Consider the following 22,611-nt stretch of genomic DNA (forward strand, 5'->3'; position numbering starts at 1 on the left):
TTGGCTGAAGTCTGGCAGCAGAGAGCGTTGCTTTAGACAGGGACTCGGCTCCAGGGGAGAGGCACAAATCCAGCCCCAGGCAGAGAGATGGGACTGGAGCGCGGCCTGCTCCATGCAGAGGTGGGGGGGCTGATCCCAGGCGCAGAGCTGGGTGGAGGGGGCCTGCTCCATGCAGAGATGTGGGGGGCTGGCCCCAGGCAGAGAGATGAGACTGGAGCCTGGCCTGCCCCATGCAGAGACGGGGGGTGGCTGGTCCCAGGCACAGAGCTGGATGGAGGGGGGCCTGCTCCATGCAGAGATGTGGGGGGCTGGCCCCAGGCACAGAGCTGGATGGAGGGGGGCCTGCCCCATGCAGAGACGGGGGGTGGCTGGTCCCAGGCACAGAGCTGGATGGAGGGGGGCCTGCCCCATGCAGAGACGGGGGGTGGCTGGTCCCAGGCACAGAGCTGGGTGGAGGGGGGCCTGCCCCATGCAGAGACGGGGGGTGGCTGGTCCCAGGCACAGAGCTGGATGGAGGGGGGCCTGCCCCATGCAGAGATGGGGGGACTGGCCCCAGGCGCAGAGCTGGGTGGAGGGGGGCCTGCCCCATGCAGAGATGTGGGGGGCTGGCCCCAGGCGGAGAAATGGGACTGGAGCCCGGTGTGCTCTAGGCAGAGATGGGGAGGGAGGGGTCTGGTCCCAGGCGCAGAGCTGGGCTGGAGTGGGGCCTGCCCCATGCAGAGATTGGGGGGCTGGCCCCAGGCGCAGAGCTGGGCTGGAGGGGGCCCTGCTCCAAGCAGGCAGGAGATGAGGCGTGCCGGACACACCCTGTTAGGTGAACATGCTGCAAGGGGGAAGTGTCGCCCTGATGAGGATTTGTGGGTCTGACAGAGGGAGGAGGGGGCACCAGGCCTGGGGGGCTGGGGCCCTAGAGGTGGTGGCTAGGGGTCCTGGAAGGGAAACGGTGGGAGGGTGGGCCTCGGGGGGCCGGCTGGGGGTCCTGGAAGGGGAACGGTGGGAGGGTGGGCCTTGGGGGGCTGGGGCCCTGGGGGGCCAGCTGGGGGTCCTGGAAGGGGAACGGTGGGAGGGTGGGCCCTGGGGGGCCGGCTGGGGGTCCTGGAAGGGGAACGGTGGGAGGATGGGGCTCGGGGGGCTGGGGCCCTGGGGGGCCGGCTGGGGGTCCTGGAAGGGCAACGGTGGGAGGATGGGCCCTGGGGGGGCCGGCTGGGGGTCCTGGAAGGGGAACGGTGGGAGGGTGGGCCCTGGGGGGCCGGCTGGGGGTCCTGGAAGGGGAACGGTGGGAGGGTGGGCCTTGGGGGGCTGGCTGGGGGTCCTGGACGGGGAACGGTGGGAGGATGTGGCTCGGGGGGCCGGCTGGTGGTCCTGGAAGGGGAACAGTGGGAGGATGGGGCTTGGGGGGCTGGGGCCCTGGGGGGCCAGCTGGGGGTTCTGGAAGGGGAACGGTGGGAGGGCGGGGCTCGGGGGGCTGGGGCCCTGGGGGACTGGCTGGCGGTCCTGGAAGGGGAACGGTGGGAGGGTGGGCCTCGGGGGGCCGGCTGGGGGTCCTGGAAGGGGAACAGTGGGAGGGTGGGCTCTGGGGGGCCAGCTGGGGGTCCTGGAAGGGGAACAGTGGGAGGATGGGGCTCGGGGGGCTGGGGCCCTGGGGGGCCGGCTGGGGGTCCTGGAAGGGGAACGGTGGGAGGATGGGGCTTGGGGGGCTGGGGCCCTGGGGGGCCGGCTGGGGGTCCTGGAAGGGGAACGGTGGGAGGGTGGGCCTCGGGGGGCCGGCTGGGGGTCCTAGAAGGGGAATGGTGGGAGGGTGGGCCTCGGGGGGCCGGCTGGGGGTCCTGGAAGGGGAACGGTGGGAGGGTGGGCCTCAGGGGGCTGGGGCCCTGGGGGGCCTGGAAGGGGAACGGTGAGAGGGTGGGCTCTGGGGGGCCAGCTGGGGGTCCTGGAAGGGGAACAGGGGGAGGATGGGGCTCGGGGGGCTGGGGCCCTGGGGGGCCGGCTGGGGGTCCTGGAAGGGGAACGGTGGGAGGATGGGGCTTGGGGGGCTGGGGCCCTGGGGGGCCGGCTGGGGGTCCTGGAAGGGCAACGGTGGGAGGATGGGCCCTGGGGGGCCGGCTGGGGGTCCTGGAAGGGGAACGGTGGGAGGATGGAGCTCGGGGGGCCAGCTGGGCGTCCTGGAAGGGGAACGGTGGAAGGGTGGGCCCTGGGGGTCCGGCTGGGGGTCCTGGAAGGGGAACGGTGGGAGGATGGGGCTTGGGGGGCTGGGGCCCTGGGGGGCCGGCTGGGGGTCCTGGAAGGGGAACGGTGGGAGGATGGGACTCGGGGGGCTGGGGCCCTGGCTGGCGGTCCTGGAAGGGGAACGGTGGGAGGTGGGCCTCGGGGGGCCGGCTGGGGGTCCTGGAAGGGGAACAGTGGGAGGATGGGGCTCGGGGGGCTGGGGCCCTGGGGGACCGGCTGGGGGTCCTGGAAGGGGATCGGTGGGAGGATGGGGCTCGGGGGGCTGGGGCCCTGGGGGACCGGCTGGGGGTCCTGGAAGGGGAACAGTGGGAGGATGGGACTCGGGGGGCTGGGGCCCTGGGGGGCTGGCTGGCGGTCCTGGAAGGGGAACGGTGGGAGGGTGGGCCTTGGGGGGTTGGCTGGGGGTCCTGGAAGGGGAACGGTGGGAGGATGTGGCTTGGGGGGCCGGCTGGGGGTCCTGGAAGGGGAACAGTGGGAGGATGGGGCTCGGGGGGCTGGGGCCCTGGGGGGCCAGCTGGGGGTCCTGGAAGGGGAACGGTGGGACGATGGGCCCTGGAGGGCCGGCTGGGGGCTGGCTGGGGGTCCTGGAAGGGGAACGGTGGGAGGGCGGGGCTCAGGGGCCTGGGGCCCTGGTGGGCTGGCTGACGGTCCTGGAAGGGGAACGGTGGGAGGTGGGCCTCGGGGGGCCGGCTGGGGGTCCTAGAAGGGGAATGGTGGGAGGGTGGGCCTCAGGGGGCTGGGGCCCTGGGGGGCCGGCTGGGGGTCCTGGAAGGGGAACGGTGGGAGGGTGGGCTCTGGGGGGCCAGCTGGGGGTCCTGGAAGGGGAACGGTGGGAGGATGGGGCTTGGGGGGCTGGGGCCCTGGGGGGCCGGCTGGGGGTCCTGGAAGGGGAACGGTGGGAGGATGGGGCTTGGGGGGCTGGGGCCCTGGGGGGCCGGCTGGGGGTCCTGGAAGGGGAACGGTGGGAGGATGGGGTTTGGGGGGCTGGGGCCCTTGGGGGCCAGCTGGGGGTCCTGGAAGGGGAACGGTGGGAGGATGTGGCCCAGGGTCGTGGCTGGGGGTCCTGGAAGGGGAACGGTGGGAGGGTGGGGCCCTGGGGGGCCGGGGCCCTGGGGGGCCGGCTGGGGGTCCTGGAAGGGCAACGGTGGGAGGATGGGCCCTGGGGGGCCGGCTGGGGGTCCTGGAAGGGCAACGGTGGGAGGATGGGCCCTGGGGGACTGGCTGGGGGTCCTGGAAGGGGAACGGTGGGAGGATGGAGCTCGGGGGGCCAGCTGGGGGTCCTAGAAGGGGAACGGTGGGAGGGTGGGCCGTGGGGGGCCGGCTGGGGGTCCTGGAAGGGGAACGGTGGGAGGATGGGCCCTGGGGGGCCGGCTGGGGGTCCTGGAAGGGGAACGGTGGGAGGATGGAGCTCGGGGGGCCAGCTGGGCGTCCTGGAAGGGGAACGGTGGAAGGGTGGGCCCTGGGGGTCCGGCTGGGGGTCCTGGAAGGGGAACGGTGGGAGGATGGGGCTTGGGGGGCTGGGGCCCTGGGGGGCCGGCTGGGGGTCCTGGAAGGGGAACGGTGGGAGGATGGGACTCGGGGGGCTGGGGCCCTGGCTGGCGGTCCTGGAAGGGGAACGGTGGGAGGTGGGCCTCGGGGGGCCGGCTGGGGGTCCTGGAAGGGGAACAGTGGGAGGATGGGGCTCGGGGGGCTGGGGCCCTGGGGGACCGGCTGGGGGTCCTGGAAGGGGATCGGTGGGAGGATGGGGCTCGGGGGGCTGGGGCCCTGGGGGACCGGCTGGGGGTCCTGGAAGGGGAACAGTGGGAGGATGGGACTCGGGGGGCTGGGGCCCTGGGGGGCTGGCTGGCGGTCCTGGAAGGGGAACGGTGGGAGGGTGGGCCTTGGGGGGTTGGCTGGGGGTCCTGGAAGGGGAACGGTGGGAGGATGTGGCTTGGGGGGCCGGCTGGGGGTCCTGGAAGGGGAACAGTGGGAGGATGGGGCTCGGGGGGCTGGGGCCCTGGGGGGCCAGCTGGGGGTCCTGGAAGGGGAACGGTGGGACGATGGGCCCTGGAGGGCCGGCTGGGGGCTGGCTGGGGGTCCTGGAAGGGGAACGGTGGGAGGGCGGGGCTCAGGGGCCTGGGGCCCTGGTGGGCTGGCTGACGGTCCTGGAAGGGGAACGGTGGGAGGTGGGCCTCGGGGGGCCGGCTGGGGGTCCTAGAAGGGGAATGGTGGGAGGGTGGGCCTCAGGGGGCTGGGGCCCTGGGGGGCCGGCTGGGGGTCCTGGAAGGGGAACGGTGGGAGGGTGGGCTCTGGGGGGCCAGCTGGGGGTCCTGGAAGGGGAACGGTGGGAGGATGGGGCTTGGGGGGCTGGGGCCCTGGGGGGCCGGCTGGGGGTCCTGGAAGGGGAACGGTGGGAGGATGGGGCTTGGGGGGCTGGGGCCCTGGGGGGCCGGCTGGGGGTCCTGGAAGGGGAACGGTGGGAGGATGGGGTTTGGGGGGCTGGGGCCCTTGGGGGCCAGCTGGGGGTCCTGGAAGGGGAACGGTGGGAGGATGTGGCCCAGGGTCGTGGCTGGGGGTCCTGGAAGGGGAACGGTGGGAGGGTGGGGCCCTGGGGGGCCGGGGCCCTGGGGGGCCGGCTGGGGGTCCTGGAAGGGCAACGGTGGGAGGATGGGCCCTGGGGGGCCGGCTGGGGGTCCTGGAAGGGCAACGGTGGGAGGATGGGCCCTGGGGGACTGGCTGGGGGTCCTGGAAGGGGAACGGTGGGAGGATGGAGCTCGGGGGGCCAGCTGGGGGTCCTAGAAGGGGAACGGTGGGAGGGTGGGCCGTGGGGGGCCGGCTGGGGGTCCTGGAAGGGGAACGGTGGGAGGATGGGCCCTGGGGGCCCGGCTGGGGGTCCTGGAAGGGGAACGGTGGGAGGATGGGCCCTGGGGGGCCGGCTGGGGTTCCTGGAAGGGGAACCCTGAGAGGATGGGCCCTGAGGGGCCAGGTGGGGGTCCTGGAAGGGGAACGGTAGGAGGATGGGCCCTGGGGAACTGGCTGGGGGTCCTGGAAGGGGAACGGTGGGAGGATGGAGCTCGGGGGGGCGGCTGGAGGTCCTGGAAGGGGAACGGTGGGAGGGTGGGCCCTGGGGGGCCGGCTGGGGGTCCTGGAAGGGGATCGGTGGGAGGATGGGGCTCGGGGGGCTGGGGCGCTGGGGGGCCGGCTGGGGGTCCTGGAAGGGGAACGGTGGGAGGATGGGACTCGGGGGGCTGGGGCCTTGGGGGGCTGGCTGGCAGTCCTGGAAGGGGGACGGTGGGAGGATGGACCCTGGGGGGCCGGCTGGGGGCCGGCTGGGGGTCCTGGAAGGGGAATGGTGGGAGGATGGGACTCGGGGGGCTGGGGCCCTGGAAGGGGAACGGTGGGAGGATGGATCCTGGGGGGCTGGCTGGGGGTCCTGCAAGGAGAACGGTGGGCGGATGGGGCTCGGGGGGCTGGCTGGGGGTCCTGGAAGGGGAACAGTGGGAGGATGGGGCTCGGGGGGGCTGGCTGGGGGTCCTGGAAGGGGAACGGTGGGCGGATGGGGCTCGGGGGGCCGGCTGGGGGTCCTGGAAGGGGAACGGTGGGCGGATGGGGCTCGGGGGGCCGGCTGGGGGTCCTGGAAGGGGAACGGTGGGAGGGTGGGGCTCGGGGGGCCGGCTGGGGGTCCTGGAAGGGGAACGGTGGGAGGGTGGGGCTCGGGGGGCCGGCTGGGGGTCCTGGAAGGGGAACAGTGGGAGGATGGGGCTCGGGGGGGCCGGCTGGGGGTCCTGGAAGGGGAACGGTGGGAGGATGGGGCTCGGGGGGGCTGGCTGGGGGTCCTGGAAGGGGAACAGTGGGCGGATGGGGCTCGGGGGGCTGGCTGGGGTCCTGGAAGGGGAACGGTGGGAGGGTGGGGCTCGGGGGGGCTGGCTGGGGGTCCTGGAAGGGGAACGGTGGGCGGATGGGGCTTGGGGGGCTGGCTGGGGGTCCTGGAAGGGGAACGGTGGGAGGGTGGGGCTCGGGGGGCTGGGGCCTTGGGGGGCTGGCTGGCAGTCCTGAAAGGGGAACGGTGGGAGGGTGGGCCCTGGGGGGCCAGCTGGGGGTCCTGGAAGGGGATCGGTGGGAGGATGGGGCTCGGGGGGCTGGGGCCTTGGGGGGCTGGCTGGCAGTCCTGGAATGGGGACGGTGGGAGGATGGACCCTGGGGGGCCGGCTGGGGGTCCTGGAAGGGGAACGGTGGGAGGATGGGACTCGGGGGGCTGGGGCCCTGGGGGGCCGGCTGGGGGTCCTGGAAGGGGAACGGTGGGAGGGTGGATCCTGGGGGGCTGGCTGGGGGTCCTGCAAGGAGAACGGTGGGCGGATGGGGCTCGGGGGGCCGGCTGGGGGACCTGGAAGGGGAACAGTGGGAGGATGGGGCTCGGGGGGGCTGGCTGGGGGTCCTGGAAGGGGAACAGTGGGAGGATGGGGCTCGGGGGGGCTGGCTGGGGGACCTGGAAGGGGAACAGTGGGAGGGTGGGGCTTGGGGGGCCGGCTGGGGGTCCTGGAAGGGGAACGGTGGGAGGGTGGGGCTCGGGGGGCCGGCTGGGGGTCCTGGAAGGGGAACGGTGGGAGGATGGGGCTCGGGGGGGCCGGCTGGGGGTCCTGGAAGGGGAACGGTGGGAGGGTGGGGCTCGGGGGGCCGGCTGGGGGTCCTGGAAGGGGAACGGTGGGAGGGTGGGGCTCGGGGGGCCGGCTGGGGGTCCTGGAAGGGGAACGGTGGGAGGGTGGGGCTCGGGGGGCCGGCTGGGGGTCCTGGAAGGGGAACGGTGGGAGGATGGGGCTCGGGGGGGCCGGCTGGGGGTCCTGGAAGGGGAACGGTGGGAGGATGGGGCTCGGGGGGGCCGGCTGGGGGTCCTGGAAGGGGAACGGTTGGAGGATGGGGCTCGGGGGGCCGGCTGGGGGTCCTGGAAGGGGAACGGTGGGAGGGTGGGGCTCGGGGGGCCGGCTGGGGGTCCTGGAAGGGGAACGGTGGGCGGATGGGGCTCGGGGGGCCGGCTGGGGGTCCTGGAAGGGGATCGGTGGGAGGATGGGGCTCAGGGGGCTGGGGCCCTGGGGGGCTGGCTGGGGGTCCTGGAAGGGGAACGGTGGGAGGATGGGACTCGGGGGGCTGGGGCCTTGGGGGGCTGGCTGGCAGTCCTGGAAGGGGGACGGTGGGAGGACGGACCCTGGGGGGCCGGCTGGGGGCCGGCTGGGGGTCCTGGAAGGGGAATGGTGGGAGGATGGGACTCGGGGGGCTGGGGCCCTGGAAGGGGAACGGTGGGAGGATGGATCCTGGGGGGCTGGCTGGGGGTCCTGGAAGGGGAACGGTGGGAGGATGGGGCTCGGGGGGGCCGGCTGGGGGTCCTGGAAGGGGAACGGTGGGAGGGTGGGGCTCGGGGGGCCGGCTGGGGGTCCTGGAAGGGGAACGGTGGGAGGGTGGGGCTCGGGGTGCCGGCTGGGGGTCCTGGAAGGGGAACGGTGGGAGGGTGGGGCTCGGGGGGCCGGCTGGGGGTCCTGGAAGGGGAACGGTGGGAGGGTGGGGCTCGGGGGGCCGGCTGGGGGTCCTGGAAGGGGAACGGTGGGAGGATGGGGCTCGGGGGGCCGGCTGGGGGTCCTGGAAGGGGAACGGTGGGAGGATGGGGCTCGGGGGGCCGGCTGGGGGTCCTGGAAGGGGAACGGTGGGAGGGTGGGACTCGGGGGGCCGGCTGGGGGTCCTGGAAGGGGAACGGTGGGAGGATGGGACTCGGGGGGCCGGCTGGGGGTCCTGGAAGGGGAACGGTGGGAGGATGGGGCTCGGGGGGCCGGCTGGGGGTCCTGGAAGGGGAACGGTGGGAGGGTGGGGCCGGCTGCTGCAGATGGGGCCCTGGGCTCAGGTACGCTGTGTCTGCTGCTTCCGTTGCAGTTTGAGCGCTGCAGCCACTTCTTCCAGATGAAGAACATCTCCTTCTGCGGCTGCCACCCCAGGGACAGCTGGTGAGAGGGGCCCCAGAGAGGAGCCCAGCACCGCTCTTGGCACTTTGGGGTCCCAGGCTTTGGAGGCTCCTCCAGCCCAAGGCCCTGCCCCACACAGCCTGTTCCCTGGGGAGTCCCCCTGCCCCACACAGCCTGTGCCCTGGGGAGTCCCCCCTGCCCCACGCAGCCTGTGCCCTGGGGAGTCCCCCTGCCCCACACAGCCTGTGCCCTGGGGAGTCCCCCTGCCCCACGCAGCCTGTGCCCTGGGGAGTCCCCCGGCCCCACGCAGCCTGTGCCCTGGGGAGTCCCCCCGCCCCACACAGCCTGTGCCCTGGGGAATCCCCCCGCCCCACACAGCCTGTGCCCTGGGGAGTCCCCCCGCCCCACACAGCCTGTGCCCTGGGGAATCCCCCGCCCCACACAGCCTGTGCCCTGGGGAGTCCCCCCGCCCCACACAGCCTGTGCCCTGGGGAGTCCCCCTGCCCCATGCAGCCTGTGCCCTGGGGAGTCCCCCGTCCTTCCCAGCCTGTCTCCTCCCCGCCCCACACAGCCTGTGCCCTGGGGAGTCCCACGCCCCACACAGCCTGTGCTCTGGGGGGGCCCACCCCCAATGTGCTTCACACAAAGGACACACATCGGTGGGCAGTTGTGGAAATAGCTGTGAGGGCTGTGGGGAATCGGGGCCCCCCAGCATTGTACACTGGGCATAGCCTGTGTCCCCACATGGCCCTGGGCGTGGATATGCCCTGCCCACAGCCCCAGGGCAGCCCAGGGCTCCTGGGTCCCACGAGCAGGCAGGGCCTGATCCCTCGCGGGGGCTCTGTACTGACCCTGCCCTTGTGCCGCAGTTACTTCGGGTTCATCACCAAACACCCCGTGCTCAGCCGCTTCGCCTGCCACGTCTTCGTCTCCCAGGAGTCCATGCGGCACGTCGCCGAGTGTGTCGGGTGAGTGTGGGCGGAGCAGCCCCAGAGCAGGGCGGGGCGGCCCGTGGGAAGGTGGGGGCTGGGAGCTGGGCTGATGGGGCCCCAGGCTTGCCCTGGCTCATAGCAGCTCTGCTGCTTGGCACTGGTCTGCAGCATAGGCCCCCCCGGGGGTTTGTCCCGGCCCATGGCTGGCCTGGAGCACGGCTCCGTGACCCTGCGGGGTTTGTCCTGGCCCGTGGCTGGCCTGGACCACGGTTCCCTGACCCTGCGGGGTTTGCCCCGGCCCGTGGCTGGCCTGGAGCACGGCTCCGTGACCCTGCGGGGTTTGCCCCGGCCCGTGGCTGGCCTGGAGCACGGCTCCGTGACCCTGCGGGGTTTGCCCCGGCCCGTGGCTGGCCTGGAGCACGGCTCCGTGACCCTGTGGGGTTTGCCCCGGCCCGTGGCTGGCCTGGAGCACGGCTCCGTGACCCTGCGGGGTTTGCCCCGGCCCGTGGCTGGCCTGGAGCACGGCTCCGTGACCCTGCGGGGTTTGTCCTGGCCCGTGGCTGGCCTGGAGCACGGCTCCCTGACCCTGTGGGGTTTGCCCCTGCCCGTGGCTGGCCTGGAGCACGGCTCCGTGACCCTGCGGGGTTTGCCCCGGCCCGTGGCTGGCCTGGAGCACGGCTCCCTGACCCTGCGGGGTTTGCCCCTGCCTGTGGCTGGCCTGGAGCACGGCTCCGTGACCCTGCGGGGTTTGCCCCGGCCCGTGGCTGGCCTGGAGCACGGCTCCGTGACCCTGTGGGGTTTGCCCCGGCCCGTGGCTGGCCTGGAGCACGGCTCCCTGACCCTGCGGGGTTTGCCCCTGCCTGTGGCTGGCCTGGAGCACGGCTCCGTGACCCTGTGGGGTTTGCCCCTGCCTGTGGCTGGCCTGGAGCACGGCTCCGTGACCCTGCGGGGTTTGCCCCGGCCCGTGGCTGGCCTGGAGCACGGCTCCCTGACCCTGCGGGGTTTGTCCTGGCCCGTGGCTGGCCTGGAGCACGGCTCCCTGACCCTGCGGGGTTTGCCCCGGCCCGTGGCTGGCCTGGAGCACGGCTCCGTGACCCTGTGGGGTTTGCCCCGGCCCGTGGCTGGCCTGGAGCACGGCTCCGTGACCCTGCGGGGTTTGCCCCGGCCCGTGGCTGGCCTGGAGCACGGCTCCCTGACCCTGCGGGGTTTGCCCCTGCCTGTGGCTGGCCTGGAGCACGGCTCCGTGACCCTGCGGGGTTTGCCCCGGCCCGTGGCTGGCCTGGAGCACGGCTCCCTGACCCTGTGGGGTTTGCCCCTGCCTGTGGCTGGCCTGGAGCATGGCTCCCTGACCCTGCGGGGTTTGCCCTGGCCCGTGGCTGGCCTGGAGCACGGCTCCGTGACCCTGCGGGGTTTGCCCCGGCCCGTGGCTGGCCTGGAGCACGGCTCCCTGACCCTGCGGGGTTTGCCCTGGCCCGTGGCTGGCCTGGAGCACGGCTCCGTGACCCTGTGGGGTTTGCCCCGGCCCGTGGCTGGCCTGGAGCACGGCTCCGTGACCCTGCGGGGTTTGCCCCGGCCCGTGGCTGGCCTGGAGCACGGCTCCCTGACCCTGTGGGGTTTGCCCCTGCCCGTGGCTGGCCTGGAGCACGGCTCCGTGACCCTGTGGGGTTTGCCCCGGCCCGTGGCTGGCCTGGAGCACGGCTCCGTGACCCTGCGGGGTTTGCCCCTGCCTGTGGCTGGCCTGGAGCACGGCTCCCTGACCCTGCGGGGTTTGCCCTGGCCCATGGCTCTCATCCCCCCTCACTGTGTCCCTTGCCTTGCAGCCGGGCCTTTCAGGAATATTACCAGGAGCACCTGGAGTACGCCTGCCCCACAGAGGACATTTATCTGGAGTAAGGGAGGGAGTCACTATGTCTCCTGCTTCTGCCCCCCATCCAGCCCCACCGATGGCCAGAGACTCTGTCTGACCCCACAGCAGGTGGCTTGGACCCTCTTAGGCCGGCTCTAGTCCCTGCACCCAACGGACTTGCTGCACATCCTCGCTGCTTCTCACCGGGGCGCGGAGAGCCGGCTGCTCCCTCCCCGAGCCAGGCTGGCACGCAGGGAAGCCAAGCTGGGCCTGGCCTCTGCCCAGGAGGCTGATGGGCACGGCCCGGGGGCCTGAGGAGAGCGCCTGCGGGCACCTGTGTGTGCGACCAGCACAAGCCACGGAGGGCAGCAGGCTGGGCCAGGGCAGCTGTTTCTGAGATGGGGGCTGCTGGGGCAGGACGAGCATTAGGAGCTGGGGAGGGTCAGGGGACCAGCAGGCAGAGGAGAGCAGGGGTGGTGGGCAGTGGGACGAAGGGGCGGGGGCCAGAGTTTGGCAGAAGGGGGCGAGCACAGGAAGCTGGGGAGGTAGCCAGGGTAGGGGACATGCCAGGGGGAGGTACAGGGGGCTAGAAGGGCCATGGGGGGAAGGATAGCAGGAGCTAGGGGGCGGGGGGGGGCACGGATGGGGGAGGGGCTGGAGGTTGGGAGGGGAAGTGGGGGAGGGTCTGGCAGGGGAAGGGGACGTGCGTGGAGTGGGGGAGGGGCTGGAGCTTGGGATGAGGAGTGGGGGAGGGGCAGGGGATGTGCAGGGAGTGGGGGAGGGGCTGGAGGTTAGGAAGGAGAGCGGGGGAGGGGCTGGCAGTGGAAGAGGACATGCAGGGAGTGGGGGAGGGGCTGGAGGTTGGGCTGAGGAGTGGGGCAGGGGCTGGCAGGGGAAGGGGACATGCAGGGAGTGGGGGAAGGGCTGGAGGTTGGGAAGGAGAGTGGGAGAGGGGTGGCAGGGGAAGGGGACATGCAGGGGAGCGGGGGAAGGGCTGGAGGTTGGGATGGGGAGTGGGGGAGGGGTGGCAGGGGAAGGGGACATGCAGGGGAGCGGGGGAGGGGCTGGAGGTTGGGACGGGGAGTGGGGGAGGGGTGGCAGGGGAAGGGGACATGCAGGGAGCGGGGGAGGGGCTGGAGGTTGGGAAGGAGAGTGGGAGAGGGGTGGCAGGGGAAGGGGACATGCAGGGGAGCGGGGGAAGGGCTGGAGGTTGGGATGGGGAGTGGGGGAGGGGTGGCAGGGGAAGGGGACATGCAGGGGAGCGGGGGAGGGGCTGGAGGTTGGGACGGGGAGTGGGGGAGGGGTGGCAGGGGAAGGGGACATGCAGGGAGCGGGGGAGGGGCTGGAGGTTGGGAAGGAGAGTGGGAGAGGGGTGGCAGGGGAAGGGGACATGCAGGGGAGCGGGGGAAGGGCTGGAGGTTGGGATGGGGAGTGGGGGAGGGGTGGCAGGGGAAGGGGACATGCAGGGGAGCGGGGGAGGGGCTGGAGGTTGGGACGGGGAGTGGGGGAGGGGTGGCAGGGGAAGGGGACATGCAGGGGAGCGGGGGAGGGGCTGGAGGTTGGGAAGGAGAGTGGGAGAGGGGTGGCAGGGGAAGGGGACATGCAGGGGAGCGGGGGAAGGGCTGGAGGTTGGGATGGGGAGTGGGGGAGGGGTGGCAGGGGAAGGGGACATGCAGGGGAGCGGGGGAGGGGCTGGAGGTTGGGACAGGGAGTGGGGGAGGGGTGGCAGGGGAAGGGGACATGCAGGGGAGTGGGGGAAGGGCTGGCAGTTGGGATGGGGAGTGGGGGAGGGGTGGCAGGGGAAGGGGACATGCAGGGGGGCAGCAGAGGGCCGGGGAGTGGGGCAGGACTTGGGCCAGCATGGAACCAGGCAGGGTCAGAGCAGGGTGGGGGTCTGTGAAGTGTCCGGCCCACCCCAGCCCCGGACGGGTCTCTCCCGGGGTGGCCGCTGGCCATGTGGCAGTCCTGGGGTCCCTGGGGCTGATGGTTCAATAGCTCTCAGCCCCCCACTCTACATCACCCCCCGCGTGGGTGCTGCCTGGCAGTGGCAGCCCGGCCCCATGGCACTGGCCATGCACAAGGCCTGCCTCTGGGCCGGGGGCATTGCTCAGCCCTGGCGCCGAGGACGGGGGTCGCAGCAGGGCCTAAGGCTACACCAGGGTCTGGCTGTCCGCCTGCCCCAACAACGGGCACTGACGCCAGGCGCTGGCAGGAGGAGGCGAGCCTGGGCTGGGCATCGCCCCCAAACTGCTCCTGCCCCACAGCTGCTCTTCCCTCCCACCCCGTGGCCCTGGGCCTGCTCAGCCCCTCTCCCCACAGCACCCTGGGCCGGCTCACCGCCCTTCCCCGCGGCGCCTGGGCCGGCTCACCGCCCTTCCCCGCGGCGCCTGGGCCGGCTCACCGCCCTTCCCCGCGGCGCCTGGGCCGGCTCACCGCCCTTCCCCGCGGCGCCTGGGCCGACTCACCGCCCTTCCCCGCGGCACCTGGGCTGGCTCACTGCCCGCTGCAGCCAGCTCATCCCCAAGTCCCCCAAGGGCCCCTTGATTGTGTGTGCCGCCCCAGCTGCCCCACATGCGCCCTGCCCCCATGGCTCCCACTTGGCCTCTGCTGTGCTCAGCACTTTGCCTGACAGCCCCCCGCCCCCCCGGAACATGCCCCTCCCCAGGAACGCCCACTGCTGCCTGGGCTGGGCTGGGCTGGCCTCAGCGCCCTGGCAGGCCGACCCGGAGAGGCACTGGGCTGGGCTGGGCTGCCCTCAGCGCCCTGGCAGGCTGACCCAGGGAGGGGCTGGGCTGGGCTGCCCTCAGCGCCCTGGCAGGCTGACCCAGGGAGGGGCTGAGCTGGGGGGGTTGCACCTGCGCGAGGCCGGGGCTGGGCATGTGCAGCCCTCTATGCCCGGGGTCTGCGATGGGCAGACCCAGCCTGGCCACATTCACGTGGGGCATAGCAGTGCTCCCAGGGAGCCGGCAGGCCCACGGATATCCCCCCGCCCCAGGACATAAGCCAGGGCACTGGCCCCAGGCTGCCAAGCCAACGCTCCTCCATGCGGAGCCTCGCCCAGAGCAGCTGGGGCAACCGGGCCTGTGAGCTGAGCGCGGCTGGCTCCTCTGCGCTGCTCCCCTGCCCCGCTGCTGTGCCCGCCATTCTGTTGCTTGCCAGCCCTGCCTGTATCTCCGCTCAGTGCTCGTGTAGTGCCCTCGCACCACGGCTCGTGTGCAACTAGTGCGTAGCTCACCAGCACGGAACTCCGCGGCGCCTGTGACTTGTACAAAACCTGGCACTGGCGCTCAGCACTCACGGCGCGGCGCTGTCAATAAAATACCTGCTTGGTGTGACCCTTGGGGCTCAGCCTGCTCTGTGCACAGCCCCTGCAGCCTGGCTGGGCAGCTGCCCCGCTGCCGTCCGGCCCCAGGGAATGGGGGGGGGGGGGCGGCCCAGGCTCTTCTCAGTCCTTCGGCGGGCGTGTAACCGTAGCCGCACATTGGGCACCACCCTCTCGTGCATGGCCACAGCCCCGTCTGTGCCAGCAGGTCAGGGCCCCCCGCCCAGCTCCACAGCCCTTTTTAGGCGGGATCTCGGGACCGACTTCTGCGGCACGTACGGCTAACCCGGCGGGGTCAGCCCAGCCAGCCTCCTGGGTGCCGGCCGCATCCACCGCCAGGTGTCCCAGAGGGTGTGACCAGCCCAGAGACCCCACCAAGTGCCGCCCCCGCCCACGGTGGCCATTCCCGGCGTCTGACACCAGCCCTGCCAGCCTGGCCCCTCGCCACCACTGGCCCTGACCTCGCCTTGATCGAGCGCTTCGGAACCTGCTCCAGTCCTGGGGGGGCCAGCAGCCTCAGGCAGGGCATGCCACAAGCTGCAGCTGCAGCTACAGGGCCCCCCCGGCCCCCCCCCCCCCCCTGTGAAGGGACATGCTAATGAGGCACTTGGCAAGATGCTAATGAGGCAGTGGTTGGTATTAGCATGAGGGCGGCCGCACACGATTTGAAATGCCACTTTGGGAACAGCACCGCCCATGCAGATGGGGCCTTTCAAAAGGCCCCCCCACAACTTCAAAAGCCCCTTCTTCCTACAGCCGGGGGGGGGGGGGGGGGGCTAGCAACTGTCCCCCCCCCCACCACCCGCACCACACTCCCCTCTCACACACACACACTCGCGCTCTCTCGCTCTGCTGCTCTCACCTGCCCCAGTGGGCCCTCCCCAGTGCAAGGTGTGGGGCTGGCCCCTCCCCACACATCTTTCTGCACCACACCCGGTTTTTTTTGAGGGCCGTGGGCATTTGCCCCATCAGCGTCCCTGGTTAGCCAGCACAACCAGGCCAGCCACGCCTTTGGCCAGGCTTGGGCAGGGCTGGGCCCAACCCAAGTGGGTGTGCACTTGGGGGGAATAACATGGCCTTTTGCCACCCCCTCGGGCTTGTCAAGCACTGCCCCCCACCCCGGCCCCCCCCCCCCAGCGTCTCTGCACCACACTGAGCAGCTGCCTGGCAAATTCATGGCAGGGGCCATGGCTGAGACTGTCTGGCCTGTGGGCAGGACCACCAAGCCAGGCTCAGTGCTTTGGGGCTGTGGCTTTGGGGGCTGGGTCCATCGGGGCCCTAGCTGTGCCAGGCCTGTCTCACGGCCGGGCCTTGGCACACCCAGCCGAGCGCACCCACCAGAGCAGTGAAGGGCTTGGTTGCACCAGCAGCCCGCTAGCTCCCTGCCTAGCGCACTTCCCTGGGATGGCGCTGGGGGTGGCAGGACAGATGCTTGGGGGGGGGGGCGGTGGTGGTGTCAGGCCTGCTGGGTGCTTGGCAAGTGGCTGCAGCACTTGAAAGGAGCCTGTTCTACTCAAGGGCTAGTGCGATGGGGGGGGGGGGGTACATGCTGGGGTGTGCACCTGACAGGCAGGTGGGGGGGGAGGCCCACAGGCCCCAGTGCCAGCCTGACACAGGAAGGGATGGGCGGGCCTGGCCGCCAGAGGTGGTCACCTTGGCTTGCTCGGCTCTGCCTTCCCGACAGCCTCTGCCTTGCTGACCGACAGCAGGGGCACACGGGCCAAGCCACACACGCCTGCTGCCTCAGCCTGCCCCAGCTGCCACTCTGCAGGGACCATGCCCAGCTCACCCCAGCAACTGGGGCCTGCCAGGGCAACCACGTGGGCATCGGCTGCCCGCTGGTGTGGGTGGGTGCCATGTGTGGGGCACGCGCTGCAGGAGCAGGTTTGGCAGTGCAGGGAACCCGAGCTCAGCGCTGCTGGGCACACCCAGGCCCTGGGCTTTGAGTGGTGCCCACCCGCCATGGCAGAACCTCAGCAGCATGCAGGTGTCAGCATCCAGGGCCGCCTTTTGGAGCAGGAGCCGTGCCCGGCTCTCAGCGCTGTCGGGGGGTCTGGCCCTCAGTAAGGCCTGGGGTGGGCACTGACCAGCTGTGCCAGCCAGCAGGCACGTGCCCTGCGAAGGCCTTTGGCACCTGTGCTCACGGTCCAACGGCTGGTGCCTGGGTTGCAGTCCAGGGGCAGCACAGCCGGCCTTGCATGGTGTGCTGAGCACACCCTGTTCAGCCAATGGGCACTGCAGGTTCTCGGCTCCAGCACCTGCCCAGGGCAGCTGACGGTGCCGTTGGGTCCTGGCTGGCCCGTGCTGCTGCCCCCACCCTCCTGCCCAATGCTTGGCCCATGTGGGCCACTGGCTATTGGGGGGGGGAGGGCTGCCACCCAGTGCAACAGACTGGTGATGCTGGCTGGAAGGGAAATGGAGGGGGCTGGTGAGCAGCTGTGACAGCCCCAGCAGAGCCCCCAGGCCACGCTCCTCCCAGGGTCATGTGGTGCCCACCAGACAGGACATGCTCCTGCTGCACTGAGGTGGAGCCCCCCGCCCCCGCCTCTGGGGTACGCTGGCCGAGAACAGGGCGGCTGCTGCTGGCTGCCTGCCCAGCACAGCCTCAGGCAAGGCCATGCATGATACCTTACTGGACTGTGGCTGGTGGCGCCCCCCCCCAGCCCCCAACCCCCAGCCGGGCTGGCGGGTGGGGATGTGGGCCCAGCTGAGGCCCTGGGGCTGGCCTGCCCTGCCCAGGACAGCCATGGCTGGGCACCTTGCCGGTGTGAGGCGCTGCCGGGGCAGGGCGGGGCAGACTGACTGGGTTTGTGCAGCACCGCAGGCCCTGCTGGGGGTGGCACAGGGGGCACGCGAGGGTGTGGTTGTGCTTGCATTGTACTGGCTCACAGCTCGCATGCGGGCGGTCTGGCCCAGCGCTGCTCAGCCTGCGGTGTGGGCACCAGGCGCAGTGCTGTAACATGGCTCCTGCCGCTCAGGATGACGTCTGCCCCACTTGGGCTGCAGCCGCTCTGGCAGGAAACATGCGAGGCTGACACAACAGCAGCCAGGCAGGCCCTTCGCTTGCAGAGTGCGTGGGGCACTCACTCGGCCTCGCCAGCACTGACCGTGACGGAGAAGCCGGCTGCCCACCCCGTGGCACTTCGAGGGAGGCTGATGGCTCCTGAACCCCTGGGGCCCAAGGAGGGGCCCTGTTTTACAGCCAGGCACAGAGCCAGCCCCACGGTGGGGCCCGAACTAAGGTGCAAAAACACAGAAGCCAATAGCCCCTCTGGCTCTGGGGGGCTGCTGCCTGCTCCATGGGCCATGCCCGCACGCACACAGACACACCCAGAGCACACCCAGTGGTTTCTTATAAATTTATTACATCATCATAATAATAATAATAATAATAATATAATAATAATAATAATAATATAAGAAACATAGATCTCTGTGGGGGGGGTGTGTGTATCACAACGTCGAGGGGCCAGAGGGGCCTCCGCTGCACCTCCATGGCTCCGGAGAAGGAGACCTCTCCGAATGTCCATACAAAATAAGGTGTGAATCGAACTGACCCTGTAAAATTTAAAAAAAAAACAAAAAACAAACCAAACCAAACCGAAAACCCACAGGTGAGTGTGTCTGGGTGAAAGACCAGGACGTGTGCGTGTGCGTGCGTGTGTGTGTGTGTGCGTGTGCGTGTGCATGCGTGTATGTGCGTGCGCGTGCGTGTGCGCGTGCACGCACATGTGAGACTGGAAAAATGAACCTACACTTTGTGGCTACTTCCAAGCGGTTGTAGCTGGCAGAGACTCAATTCAGCCTTGGTTAACAGCTAGAACTACAAACAGAAGAGCATGAATAACAAAGAATTAATGAATTTAGTCTGGACAAAACAACCAGCAACTTCTTCTTTAAAAAAAAAACACCAAACCCAAAGCAAACCCATTGGCCCCAGTTTATACAGACGCTACCAGAAGTCATTGTGTAGTCATGAGAAATCACAGTCACCCCAGCACATGAGACAGCCTGAGCTACTCAGGCCAGCCTGACAGATGAGCTGCACTTGGGCTCGACCAGACCCTCAGCTAACGTGTCCCGTTCAGCTCCCTGTGCCCAGTGCGCTCAGCCTCCCTGTGATGGCTTTTCAGAACGGGCATCTCTGCTGTGGCTGGGGATGTGGGAGCCACATGGCCAGTACAGCCAGCAGCATAACGTGGGAAGCGCTCGTTACCCAGGGGCCGATGACCTGTGCTTCAAAAGCGAACCCACAGGTTGGTGCAGCTGCTGCCTGACCTGGCAAGTGCATCTGTGACAAGGGCCCCCAGAATCAAGTGGGGACACGGTCGCGAGGGCCAGAAGGACTCTATCCACTCGGCGAAGGTTGCCAGGTCTGAACTGGCCTGCTACGAGGTGCTGAGGGCATGGGCCAGCCAGCTGGGACAGCTGGGGATGCTCAAAACAGAGCCCTGGGCCAACATGGCTGAACTGTGACCCAGTGACCCACCCGCGTGCTGGACGGCACGTGGCATGAATCATGGCCGTCACTGGGCAGACAAGCACAGGAGATTCCCCCCCCCCCCCGCCCCCTCCCAGTCCTGCTTGCTCCAAAATTGGGTCTTAGCCTGGTACACAGTGAGACGCTGGTGCCTGATGTGAGAGGAGCTGCTGAACATGCCTCACCTATTACCTGTGGCCGTGAATGCCCAGCGCCCAAGAAGTCCAGCCCAGCTGGTCACACTGCAGCCTGCCAGGCGACTTCCCAGCCCTGGGGCTGCAGCCAGGCCGCCAGCTCAGCAGGCCGGGGCGGTTAGAAGGCCACCACGGCTATCTGCTGAGACAAGGCTTCTCACGGGCGCTGCAAAGGCTGGCGACGGCCCGATGCCCAGCGCGCACTGGGAGGGTGCTGCGTCCGTCCTGTGCGGGTGACTGCCGGCATGCGCTGGGCCAGGGGAGAGGCCCAAGGGACCGGCCCCGCAGGGCTGGTGACCTGAGGGAGGAAAGGCCCCTTTTGGCTGGGCCAGTGGCTGCCCTCCTGCGTGGGTGGGGGCTGAGAGTGTGCAGAGAGAGCCCTGGAGGCCCGACGCACACTTGGGCTGGGCAGCGCCTTGTTGTGTGTTGCCTGCCTGGGATGAGCCGTGGTGCCCCAGGACTGCTGCGCCAGAGGCTGCAGGCTTGCCTCAGGGGTCACCCAGTGTTTGCTAACACAGGTACGGCTGCAGCTGCTTAGTGGGAAGGACGCGGAGCAGCGCCCGGAGGCGCTTTGCTGGCAGCAGAGGTGCTGCGGCCCTTTCCAGTCCTCTCACGAGAGCTAATGAGGACGCGTCGGAGAGGGGAGCCAGGCTCCCGCTTGTCCCGTCCCAGGCTGAAGGCTCTGCAGGGCTGCAGGCGTGTGGCCCCCAAGAGCAGGAGGCTGGGTGCAGGCTGGGTCCTGACAGGTTTGCCCCAGAAACAGCTGCAGAAAGGACAAAGACCCAGCGCCATAGCGCAGAAACAGGCATTGGGCTGCACTAAGGTGAACACAACGGCGCTGCCCCATCCCACCCTGCAGGGATCAGGAGAGCAGCCGGGGGAGATGTGGCAGAGGGGGATTTCCGGCTGGCTGCTCAGCAGCTGGAGGGGCGGGGGGGAGCGGTATGGAGTATGGGGCTGTGGTGGGGGGGGGCCACAACCTATGAGGGTGTGGCTATAGTGCCAGAGTTTCCAATACACTGTTCGATTGCCACGTGTGGGAAACTGGACGCCACAGTGTGGCACAGCCGCTTGTCACAGCCGCACATGTGGAGCACCCTCTGCCCGCTCCATGCGCTCCCTCCGCCCGCTCCCTTCTCCCGCTCCATGCACTCCCTCCACCCGCTCCACGCACCCTCCTCCCGCTCCATGCGCTCCCTCCACACGCACCCTCCACCCACTCCACACGCACCCTCCTCCTGCTCCATGCACTCTCCTCCCGCTCCATGCGCTCCCTCCACACGCACCCTCCACCCACTCCACACGCACCCTCCTCCTGCTCCATGCACTCCCTCCACCCGCTCCACGCACCCTCCGCCCGCTCCATGCGCTCCCTCCACACGCACCCTCCACCCACTCCACACGCACCCTCCGCTCGCTCCCTTCTCCTGCTCCATGCACTCCCTCCACCCGCTCCACGCACCCTCCGCCCGCTCCATGCGCTCCCTCCACCCACTCCACACGCACCCTCCACCTGCTCCATGTGCCCTCCGCCCACTTCCTCCACCCGCTCCATGCACCCTCTGCCTGCTCCACACGCACCCTCTGCCTGCTCCACACGAACCCTCCGCCTGCTCCACATGCATCTCTGCCCACTCCACATGCACATCCTCGCTCCACATGCACCTTCACCTATGCCCTCCTCCTGCTCCACATGCGCCCTCCGCCTGCTACACATGCACCTCTACCCACTCCACGTGCTCCACGCGCCCTCTGCCAACTCCACACACACCCTCCACCCGCTCCACATGCATCTCTGCCCGCTCCACACACACCCTCCACCCGCTCTCTGGCCTTCCATGCACACATCCTCCACCTGCTCCGCGCATGCGTCTTTTGCCCTTACACACACACACACGCTCCACCCACACACACCCCACTTTGCGCACACGCCCTCCACACATGCTCCCTCCGCCCTTCAATGCACACACCCTCCACCCGCTCCGCGCATGCATCGTCCACCTGCTCCACCCATGTGCCCTTTGCCTGCTTTGCACATGCATCCTCCACGCACACTCTGTCCACCCACTTTGTGCACACACCCTCTCCCCACTCTGCACATGCATTGTGGGGCTTTGTACACAGGGCTGGCAGTGGGCATGTGGGGCTGGGTGCATAAGGCTTGTGGTGGGGCTGTGGGACAGGGTACATTGGGTGGGGCTGGTGGAGATGATGTGGGGATGGGTACATAGGGGTGGTGCAGAGGGGACATGGGGCAGGTGGCTGGGATGTGGGGCCAGTTGCTTTAGGAGCATGGGGAGATGGAACTGCTGCTGATCTGCTGCTCGAGGGCAGCCTGAGCTTGGGACAGGTGCCTGTGGCTGTTCTGGTGGCTCTGGCTCAGGTATGTGATGAAGCCCTGGGAAGCTGTTGCACTTCCCACGTCCCTGTGTCAGTGCGTGACTTACCCAGGCACTGTGGGAGGTCCACAAGGGCACTGAGTAGTTTTCGTTGCAGACTCAGATGGCTGCTGCTGCCCAGGTGTGCTCTTTCTCTGACCCACAGCACCTCCCCACATTGCATGAGCTGATGCAAGGCCCCAAGGATGGAAGCAGAGACAGCTGCCAGTGCGCGAGCTGGGTTTGCTCCTGTGAGCCCAGCGCATGAGTAAGAGCTCACGTAAGGGGAGCCAGCACCCTCAGAGGACCTCCGCAGCTAGTTCACAGCTTCCCTGCAACACACAGATGGGCTGCAGCGATTCAGTGTGCGGCTGGGCCTCCACCGGCAGGTGAGATGTGTGAGGGTCGGAGAGAAACCTCCTGGCCCAGCCCTCTAGCACCAGAAACATTAATGCCTTCACAGGGAACTTGGCATTTGGGGCACACCACCCATCCAAGGGGCCAGGGGCTGGCCCCACACAGGGCATCCAGAACCAATGGGGACAGACGTGTGAGGGAGCTTCAAGACAGGGTGTCACACTTGCAGGCAAAGCTGGACGTCCCTGCAGGCCAGCACCCTCCTGGCTGCCATTTGCTCAACCCTGTGCGTGCTCATCTATTGGCAGGTGGGCCAGCGGGCCTGTACCCTATGGGAGCAGCAAAGGGGAGCCTGCAGCTCCAACCATGGCCCTGGCCTCCTGCTTGAGCGGTGACACGGCTGCACCCAGACACCTGTGAGGGTGGCATGATGCTAATGCCACTTCCGTGGGATGGAAGGGACCTGTTGCCCCAGGTACCCCATGACTGCAGCAGAGGGGATGGGAGCCACAGTGTGGCCAAGCCCTTGTTTAGTCTGTTTCCAAAGCTTTCAAATGCCCAGGGTCCAACAGGAGCCATAGATTCCTGAAAAGGCTTTAACGTGCTCAGTCACAAAGACCACCCCAGAGGCGCACGTCCCAGGGAAAGGGGCAGTGCGTTAAGCCTAGAGACACAGAGACCTGGTAAAACACTAACAAACTGAGGTGCTACAGGTGTCACTAGTGGTATCTGTTCGCTTTGCTGTCCAACATGTTGCTGATTAAAAAGAGGCAAAAGACGGATGAGTCGGAGGCACAGGACCCCGTTGTTTAGCGGCTGGCACTGATTACCAGCTGCACTATGGAACCGCCCAGAGATTCGACATTAGCCAACAATATGCCCTCTTGGAATCTAGACCCCAAACCAAGAGGCAAAAAGACCCCCCCCCCACCCCCCCCAAGTTTGGCAAAAA

The 22,611-nt window shown here is 69.4% G+C and overlaps 1 protein-coding gene across 2 annotated transcripts in view; it reads left to right on the plus strand.

The window, feature by feature from the left end:
* The window catches only part of MAPK8IP2 (mitogen-activated protein kinase 8 interacting protein 2), a 92,280-nt gene extending 80,874 nt beyond the window's left edge, over positions 1 to 11,406 (plus strand). For both annotated transcript variants that reach the window (XM_074984255.1, XM_074984256.1), the window contains 3 exons: positions 8,122 to 8,192; positions 9,020 to 9,118; positions 10,903 to 11,406. In XM_074984255.1, coding sequence (XP_074840356.1) covers positions 8,122 to 8,192; positions 9,020 to 9,118; positions 10,903 to 10,975 — 243 coding nt within the window. In that variant the 3' untranslated portion in view covers positions 10,976 to 11,406. The remainder of the gene's footprint in view (positions 1 to 8,121; positions 8,193 to 9,019; positions 9,119 to 10,902) is intronic.
* Positions 11,407 to 22,611: the final 11,205 nt, after the last annotated feature.

The sequence above is a fragment of the Carettochelys insculpta genome, chromosome 1 (genome assembly GCF_033958435.1).
Source record: "Carettochelys insculpta isolate YL-2023 chromosome 1, ASM3395843v1, whole genome shotgun sequence".
Taxonomy (NCBI): domain Eukaryota; kingdom Metazoa; phylum Chordata; order Testudines; family Carettochelyidae; genus Carettochelys; species Carettochelys insculpta.